We start from the raw sequence: 10,070 nt of genomic DNA, 5'->3' as shown, positions 1-10,070 counted from the left end.
GGTTCTAACCGATGTCTCATAGCTGCTGGACTACAATATTAATCTTGTATATAGTCAAGTAATTCAAACTACAATATTTAGGTTATGGTGACTTTAAGCATTATGACTGTGTGTTGGCCTTGTACTAAGTTGTAGCTAGTTATGCAACATTGTAAAATGTACCACAAAAGTTAACAAGAGGCCCAATGGGCCTGAATCGCTCACCTGGTATTAATGTCACACTTATAATCTCAAAAGTGGACGATATACAGCTACAGACAAAATATCTGTGTTCGATTCATTTGAATCTATTTAATGATTTAAACATATGATGCCTGTGACCTTGAAAGTCGAACAAGGACATTAAATTGAACAGAGTTTATAGCCTTCCGTCCCAGCATACTTCTGGCTAAATATCATTACACTGGACCTTTTGAATATTCAGAACAAGTCATTTATGATTTAAACATATTTGATCCCTGTGACTTTGAATATGAGCGAATGTCATTCATTTGAACAAACTTGGTAGCCCTTCGTCCCAGCATCTAACTGGCAAAATATCATAACCCTAGGCCACTTGGTAATTCAGAAAAGGTTGTTTAAAAGTTTTAAACATATTTGACCCCTGTCAACTTGAAAATTGGGGAAGGTCATTTGCTTGAACAAACTTGGTAGCCCTTCATCCCAGCATGTTACTGGCAAAATATCATCCAAGGCCTTTTGGTGATTAAGAAGAAGTCGTTTAAAGTAGAATATTGACGACAGACTGACGGACGCCGCACCACGGCATAAGCTCACTTGGTCCTTCAGCCCAGGTAAGCTAAAAACGGTCAATATGGTACTATAAGAATTATGATCTTCTTTCTCCTTTTCAAATTATCAACAAACTTGTGTATGTATTGCACATATTTATATTTTATGATTAAAAAATGTTCTTTTTATATTAGTCTAGTACATGTAACAGCGATGAGAATAGGGATTATGAAGAGAGTGGTGGGAGCTCAAGTCCAATGGTGCGGGGTAGGGGTACACGGGCAAGTGGGAGGCCATCAAGGCGACGAGGTCCTGGGCGTGGAGTTCGGGGGCGGGGGCGTGGTCGAGGACAATATAGGGCCCCAGCACCAACCAGTGCAGAGTTGGCTAGGCAGGAACAAGAAGAACGAAGAAGGTCACTTGAGGTACATGCATGTTTATATTATTTTAAAAACTTATATGTAATATACAAATAAATATAATTTAAACCTTATGTAAACAAGAGCCCAAATGGGCCTGCATCGCTCACCTGGTATTAATCTCACACTTGTAATATTTGGGCCAGGTGAGCTAAAAATGATATTTCTCCATACTATAGATTTTTGTAAAAAAACAGTACATTACAGCCTTCCTCAGTAACCTCTTACAGTTGACTTTCTTCAATTTGAATTGGTATATTATGGAACATTTTAATTAACAATGAGCGAAACAGATGCCAAACATTTGCTCATTGAAACTGCATTAAAGTTTCCAAGTATCATTTTTGATATTAATGACGCCCCAGGCATGGGAGGCCATCATCCCCCACCAGGTAGTGTAGCACCAGACTGGTGTTCCTGTGGCAATTGCCGTGATATGCCAACAGAAGTAGAGAGGCGCTGTTGTCGGCATACACCAGAACTTTGTACTACATTAATGCCCGTGAGTAACCAAAATGTTCTCCGGATTAAACATACTGTAATATTCATGCATACTATAACACCTTAATAATAAAACTGTGTCATAAAGAATGACAAATGTCACGGTGGTGAATATAATGCTCATAGCTTCTCAATGTCAACGATGAAAGGTTAATATACTCAGTTTTTAATTACAATTCCACCGAAGTTTTATACTGAAGAACACAAACTTACAAAATGGGATGGACCATAATAAATAAAATATCTAAAAGAAACAAAAATTATCTTTGCAAAAGGACTTTAACCTAAAATCATGATCTAGCTACAACACAATCTTTTATATTTGAAAACAAATTTACAGTTGAAAGTTATAACAGTTACTAGTTAGTGTGCCATGTCATGCATATGGACTTTATGCATTTTTATGACATTCACCAGTCATATATAATGCATAGGAAGACAAAGTACTATTGAAAATAACAGCAAAGTCTATGTCTGAAAAAATCTTTCACATCAACTTTATAATGACATTCAGATTCCCTCAGAATACAAAAAACAAACGGAAATATTTAACTACGGTAAATTATTTTCATATAAACATTACATGCATACGTCTTATACTCGGTAACTTATTTTTCCAGGACTTCAGAGTGATTGTACTCCATGAAGCTGTGCTGGCAGTAGCAAGGCTATACAGACAGGATGTGTTAGCCATTCCAAATGACGATGACTACAACAGGGGTAACAGACATGCAGCCTATAGACAGTTTGTATTGTGGCAACATGGACGTCTTGGGGCCGGTGTTCGGGCTGTTATTCCGAGTTGTTGTGTCTGGGCTATACGGGACAAGTACCCAGATCAGTATGGACAGTATGTTGGGTTTGTTCCATCCAGACTTGAGTAAAATAACTCACATTTGAATAGGTTTATTGAAACATGTAGCATTTTTTATGTTTTTCCCAAATGTAATTAGCTTTAAATGTAATGCCAGTCTGTAGACACCTTGGTTGAATGACAGTTGGTGTTTGGTTTTATCATGACTATAATATACATGTTTACAGAAAAATTGTCTTTCCCATGACAATTCACACAGGAACAGTGTTGTTACCGATTATTACAGATCATTGTTGTTCCCATGATTACAGGAACTTTGTTGTTCCCCATGATTACAGGAACTATGTTGTTCCCCATGATTACAGGAACTTTGTTGTTCCTCATGATTAAAGGAACTTTGTTGTTCCTCATGATTACAGGAACTGTGTTGTTCCCCATGATTACAGGAACTATGTTGTTCCCCATGATTACAGGAACTTTGTTGTTCCTCATGATTACAGGAACTTTGTTGTTCCTCATGATCACAGGAACTATGTTGTTCCCAATGATTACAGGAACTTTGTTGTTCCTCATGATTACAGGAACTTTGTTGTTCCTCATGATTACAGGAACTTTGTTGTTCCTCGTGATTACAGGAACTTTGTTGTTCCCCTTATTACAGGAACATTATTCTTCATCATTATTCCCCATTATTACAGGAACATTGTTGTTTACAATTCTTTTGATCGTAAAAAATGCAAGAATTCTAACATGCTATACCAACACAGTTGATAGTGGATACCAACACTATGTTTTGTACAAATCAGTGGAAGTTATTATGTGAAACACTATATTTTGTACAAATCAGTGGAAGTTATTATATGAAAAGAGTTGTTCTGGTGAATTTGCTCAGACATTGAAATTCAGTGACACAAACACTTATATACATTGTAGTGTTAAATCTGAACTACATTTCAAGTCAACATGCCTAGGTTAATCATTACATATATTTCCATTACTGTTCATATGCATACACACAGACAAATAACAATGTCATGGAAAAACATATAATAGCATTGGATGCTCTTGAAATAAAATTGTGTAAGTAATTAATTCAGTCTTGATCTTTTCTCTTCTACAAGTGTTAAAGTTGGCGGTGGTGGTACTGGTGCAATGTTCTTCTGTAATCTCCTTGGATCATCCTCTGCTAACACTCGTTTCCCATGCATTCCAACACGGCCCTCTAATCTCCTTGTAACAATTCTGGACTTTAGGCACTTGACATGTTCATATGTTTTCTTCTCCTTTACTGTGTGGACAGTCCACCTGCCAGATTTTTTATTGTATGTTCTTCTGTATCTGTTCAAAATAGGATGTTGTATATCTGATGTCATATGCAACAAGAAACTTTTTAACAACTTCAATAATATGTACAAGAAATTGTGAACTTCGTTATCTTCACAAAACCAAATTGATATCCTTCTGCATGTTGTCAGACCACGAATAATCGACACAAACTAATAAGAAAATGTCATAGACAGTCGTGTATGAAGCATTTCAAGAAATGTTACATGGTATATGGTATACAGCTCTTTTGGAAACAATTTTAAAAGTTATTCACAAAATAACATCAAGTTATATTACATGTAATAACACAAACCCGTTACAGATATTTCTACTTCAAACAGAGAACATAGGTTCTTTATCTTGTTTATTTTATGAATTACATGTATGGTGCTTTGACAAAAGTTTATTCTTGCTAATCATGTATAAACATGCTACAAAACTGGTTAATACTCAGAAATATTGGTTTTTCAATAAATCTTTGTATTGTACCTTGTAGTTCCGTCTTTATTTTTCATTGCAGGCTTGTCAATATTCTCATTATGGTCCATTGCTGCCAACTGATTTCTAGCTTTGTTGTATAGGATGTTGTATATCTGATGTCATATGCAACAAGAAACTTTTTAACAACTTCAATAATATGTTCAAGAAATTGTGAACTTCGTTATCTTCACAAAACAAAATTGATATCCTTCTGCATGTTGTCAGACCACGAATAATCGACAAAAACTAATAAGAAAATGTCATAGACAGTCGTGTATGAAGCATTTCAAGAAATGTTACATGGTATATGGTATACAGCTCTTTTGGAAACAATTTTAAAAGTTATTCACAAAATAACATCAAGTTATATTACATGTAATAACACAAACCCGTTACAGATATTTCTACTTCAAACAGAGAACATAGGTTCTTTATCTTGTTTATTTTATGAATTACATGTATGGTGCTTTGACAAAACTTTATTCTTGCTAATCACGTATAAACATGCTACAAAACTGGTTAATACTCAGAAATATTGGTTTTTCAATAAATCTTTGTATTGTACCTTGTAGTTCCGTCTTTATTTTTCATTGCAGGCTTGTCAATATTCTCATTATGGTCCATTGCTGCCAACTGATTTCTAGCTTTGTATACAGGAGGTGAGAAGGCAAATCTTTTGGCAGCATTCATCAGTATGTGATTTTGGAAATTTTCCAGTTCAGCAGTGCTCCTATTGTTGAAGATAAAAAAAGCCTTGTCACTTTCAATTCTCAAGAATAAATATGAAATCATCAACAAATAATTAATAGCCTTATAAACTTTGTTCCCATAGAATGACCCTATTGATGGCCCAATGGTCACAAATGAAACAATCTTTATATACATTTCAGCATCATAATGCTTAAAATGAAACTTGTAAGATCTGTCACTTTCTGTTCACAAGATTTTTTTTGGAGAAGCATTTGAAAATGTGGAAAGTTTATGTTGTACAATGAACAGGATTTGTTTCACAAAGTGCACCTTTGAAATTTGGTCAAAATGGACTAACAATGTGTGCTTGTGATAGGGCAGACAAATGGTGAATTTTAATGCTATCCAATATTATACTCATTCCTCAAGCAAAGCAAAACACATATTTATATTATAAATGAACTATATAAAAGATGACATTATGCTGGCAATCAATTTAACAACAAACCCACATTTATGTAAGAAATCTTTTAAACTGTGAAACTTCAACACATTTTTAACACACCCGCATCCAGTAGTTACAACAGTTTTCAATATGACAATACTGTGAAATAAAATGATAAGCTGCAAAAGTGTATGGAAAACTGTTATGTAATCACTCTTGTTCACAAGGTAAAAAATATGCGAATTAGTTCCTACCGAAAATTTAGGTAGTAAGGTACACAGTTCAGAAGTCTTTTGTTAAGGACAAGTTTTCTAAGGGCTGTATGCGCTGGGCCTCCCGCTTCCAACCATTCTTTGTTGTCTCTGGCATCATTAAGGTCACCATGGGAACATTCACCAAAAGCAATAGCATTATATGACATTGCCCACTGATGTTCATTTATGACATGGTGTAGCACTCCACCCCATATTTCCTGAAATTATATAAAGGTAATATACTCATTTTCCATGCAAATATTTTGTTTCTGAAAAGGCTTACATATAAAGCACTTTTTTTTTTAATGTTCAAGAACATAATTATAAAGAACATACTTGAATTTTGTCTAGGTGATATCTAAACTGTATATAAAGAACATGAGCTTTGTTCTAGGGGATATTGTTATAAAGGGTAAGTATGAAAGCTTTCAATTACCAAGAATTCTTCATAAGTGCTTGCCATTTTACAGCTGTGCCAAAAGTGGTTAATAATATCTCGACTCCATTTCTGCAATGATGTGCATTTTTTGTCCTGTCCAGCCTGAAGTGACAATGTTGAATCATATTTTAAGCATTATCAAACATAACAATTAGCTTCATGTCTTTCTTGAAGCAGGATAATAAGTGTAGTAGCACTATAAATTACAATAAGATTTTCATTACAAAAGCAAAAGGTGTAATATAAAAATGTACTGTAAAAGTACTGCACAGTCCTGTAAAGATCATAGTTGTATTATTTACATTTCATATGAGCATAATGCTTACTGATTATAGTAGTGGTTATAAGAATTTTTTCAGAAAAATGTACACGTTTAATGTCAAAGCAAAGCTAAATGTCTAAGTAGGATTAGTCCAAATTACTTGCATGTCAACACTACATTTAAATTTGTAATCAATAATCTCTTACTATGAACACTTACAGCAATTATCTTCTTGCCAAGGTTCTTTGCAGCATGCCATATATCGTGTGAATGTTTTATATTGGGAAACTGTTTCTCTGTGAAAGTAATAGTAAAAATAATGTTTTTCCTGTTCACAAGAAAGGAACTGTCAAAGTGTTACTACATGATATATTGATTGATACACACCATGCATAACTCAGTGTTCACTCTCTATGTTAATTGTGATGAAATTTCAGAAATACCAACCAATGCAATTATGGTATGTTAGTTCAAGTCCTATCGCAGTAAAAATTAATGTTGAACTGTTTTGTACAGCCAAAAAAAATTCAAAAAAATCATATATCTGTCTTGTATATATGCTAACATAATCTACCACTACAGGTTCAAGTCCTATTATTTTCTATTAATACTAACTCATGACAGATCCAATTTGCATATGAGCATCTGTCACCACCTCAGTTATTTGATCCCCTTCCTTTTCAATTCTTGAATAGTGTGAAGGAATCCTGCCTTTTCCAGGTTTGTACTCTTCCCAGCCGTCTCCCGTTTGTCTAACGTAGCAATGGAAATACATTTTTTCGTATCATTTTCCAGCATTGTGTATGTACAATACTGTGCACAATGGCCTGGACTGTCCATTCTTCCATCACCTTAAGAAAATCAGCAAACAAAACTATTATACTAGTGCTAAGAAGATTTATATATGACAATAATTTACGCAAAAACTCACAGTCACAGCAATTTCAAAGGATATTCAATATGTATCTGCAGTGCATATAACACAAGAAGAACCTGTCCAAAGAGAGTTTATAAATCTAAATAAAATAAATTAGATAACCATTTTCATTACCTAATAGAATGACATCCTTATCTCGGAATTCATTTATCAATGTTGCTTGCTGTTCCTTCCATAGTTCATCAACACAGGCCGTGAGATAGGTCCTCTGCATTCTTGTGAATGTTGAGTTGTCAATAAAATGTAGATTCAGAAAAGTTGCAATTAAATTCACTTTACTGAAATTGTTTCCTGATAACAGAATGGCAGACGCAATCATGAGGTCACCTCCATTTAGTCTTTTGTTTAGAACTGGTTGCGAACACCAATGAAAGGCCATGTGATCACCAGGACATAACTGTAATGCAATTAAAAAAATAGTTATTTAATTAATTCTGCTAAGATTTATATATTTTTTTTTTGTGTTCATTATTTATTTTAAACGAGACCTAGAATAGTTCTTCACACCAAACTTGTTTGCCATAACCTTGTGCAAACTTGTTTATCGCAAAAAAAATAACTATTTTTTCCAGCTGCAATGGTTTAATAAACTAGAACACTGACAGGTCAGTAAGGCCCCTGTCTTGTGGCAATATATCCCCATAATCATCAAGAAGCAATCTGCCCATATAGCTGAGCTTGACATTTGATATGTGGACTTCAAAAAGAATCGCAAAGAAGGAAAGTATACATTTTACATGTACTATGATGTTAGTCTTGTTTCCTTTCACCTCCATATTTTTTCCTGGGCTAACAGAAATGTAAATACCGGTGCAATACTTATTTGTTAGCTTTGATTTGATTTATTTAACCTTATATACCTCCTCCATCAAGAGCCAGGGTCAAAGTCAGAGATCCACTTTGTCTTTGACCTTTGGACCCAAATGACTTTGACCATTAACCCAGTGACCCTGATCTTTGGTCAATTGACTTATTCTTTAATTCCGACCAACTTTGCTCCTTAATATCATAACAAAATGTTCATCAAGGAAAAGATACAAAATTTAACCTTCACCTTTGACCCAGTGACCTTGACCTTTGGTCAGTTGACCCCTTGTTTAATTCTGATCAACTTTGCTTCATAATATTACAACAAAATGTTCATCAGTGAAAATATGTTAAATTTGACCTTGACCTTTGAACCTAATGACCTTGACCTTTCACCGTGACTTTTTACCTCAATGTGTATTTTTGTGAACTAAACATCTTGACCAAGTTTTATGTACATCGGTCAATAAATATCAAAGTTATCAGCCAGGAACAAAATTTGTGGACGGACAGACAGACAGACAGAGTGATTACTATAGGGCACCCGTATCTCCGATATAAATATATGTACTGTCTCACTAAACAACTTACCTTATACAATTTTTATTACTTTGGTTATAAATGTTGCAATATGAGAGATACATGACAACTTACAGAGATAGTTTAAAGAATTTCAGAGTAAACAGATGAATAAGTACATGAATATTCTTAAAAGATTGTTTACATACCCACTTCAAATACATTGCAGACCCAATGAATGATGTATTTATGTCAACAGGCTTGCCACATCCTTTCACTTTACATGAACTTTCCACTCTTTTTCTGGCAAGTAGCTGTAATTGTTTAACATAGACGAGGGCAGTTTCATCATTCAATAGATGGTGTGCTTCAGGGACATTCAATATTTTTCTTATACCAGAACCTCCAGTTTCATCTTCATCAGAATTCTCCTCATAATCGATATCATCACTGTCAGACTCATCAAATAATATGTCTGCTGCCGCAACATCATCCATGTCAATGACATCCTTTGGTCTGAGGACAAATTGTAAAACGTTAAAAAAACACCTCAAAATTGGAAAAGACATTTATCTAGAAACTTATCAATTTGTTTAACATATATCACACTGAAAACAGTTTGGTTTTAATTCATATACTATTATTCCAAAATTGTCACAATATCGGTGAAATATTCTGGAAGTGACGTTAAGCCCAAATTAAACAACCAGTATTTCAAAAGAAAAAATACTTGTTTACAAATATATTTGTCTTTTTGCAAAGGAACAGATTACAATAATAAAACCAAACACTTGTAATGAAAATAAAGTATTTTGACTAAAAGATATACCCAATTGTGAGGTTAAAACTAGGCTCATATTCGTCATCATTCATGTCTGCGTCATCATCCAAATCTTCAGTAATATCTATGGTTACACTGAAAAAAAAAAAAAAAAAGAGATACTGACCTGTGATAGTTTGCAAACAAAATTGTTTGCCCCACAACACATATCATATATCCTATGCATGCAATTATGATTGAACATAGTTCTGAAAAACTACTGAATTTGGTGGATTGCCATCAATAGCAAGAGGCCCATGGGCCTTACGGTCACCTGATATATTTATACAGAGAGTTTTTAACATGAGTGTTTTTAACATGAACAGAAATATTATTCAAAGTGACAAAAAAACAATAAAACCACCTTATTCAATATCTAGCATACAGATTTCAGACTAAAAAGGATTTGAAACCAGCACCTCTGATTCTAAACAAGGAAAATGAAGAAATTTTAGCACACTGACTCCTTTGAGCCCCACCCTACAGCCTTTGGGGGTAGGGCTGGCTCAAAATTTTCAAAGTATCAAACTGTCAATTCAAGGTTATAATTCCAATCAAGTTATTAACATGTAATATTCAAAGTATCACTTGCCATTATAAACCATAATAAATTTTGCCCCCCCCC

At 34.2% G+C, this 10,070-nt stretch overlaps 1 protein-coding gene and 1 pseudogene across 1 annotated transcript in view; one reads left to right on the top strand and one right to left on the bottom strand.

Annotated features, from left to right (window-relative positions):
• LOC110463192 (P2X purinoceptor 7-like) overlaps nt 1-2,536 on the top strand; it is a 3,556-nt gene extending 1,020 nt beyond the window's left edge. The window contains exons 2-4 of the mRNA XM_021517584.1: nt 927-1,157; nt 1,480-1,653; nt 2,273-2,536. Of these exons, the coding sequence (XP_021373259.1) occupies nt 927-1,157; nt 1,480-1,653; nt 2,273-2,536 (669 nt within the window). The remainder of the gene's footprint in view (nt 1-926; nt 1,158-1,479; nt 1,654-2,272) is intronic.
• Nucleotides 2,537-3,554: 1,018 nt separating this feature from the next.
• Nucleotides 3,555-10,070, bottom strand: part of LOC110463191 — a 9,631-nt pseudogene continuing 3,115 nt past the window's right edge.

The sequence above is a fragment of the Mizuhopecten yessoensis genome, unplaced genomic scaffold (assembly GCF_002113885.1).
Source record: "Mizuhopecten yessoensis strain PY_sf001 unplaced genomic scaffold, ASM211388v2 scaffold10873, whole genome shotgun sequence".
NCBI lineage: Eukaryota > Metazoa > Mollusca > Bivalvia > Pectinida > Pectinidae > Mizuhopecten > Mizuhopecten yessoensis.
Note: the sequence above shows the minus strand (reverse complement) of the source record. Positions and strands in the feature narration are given on the sequence as shown.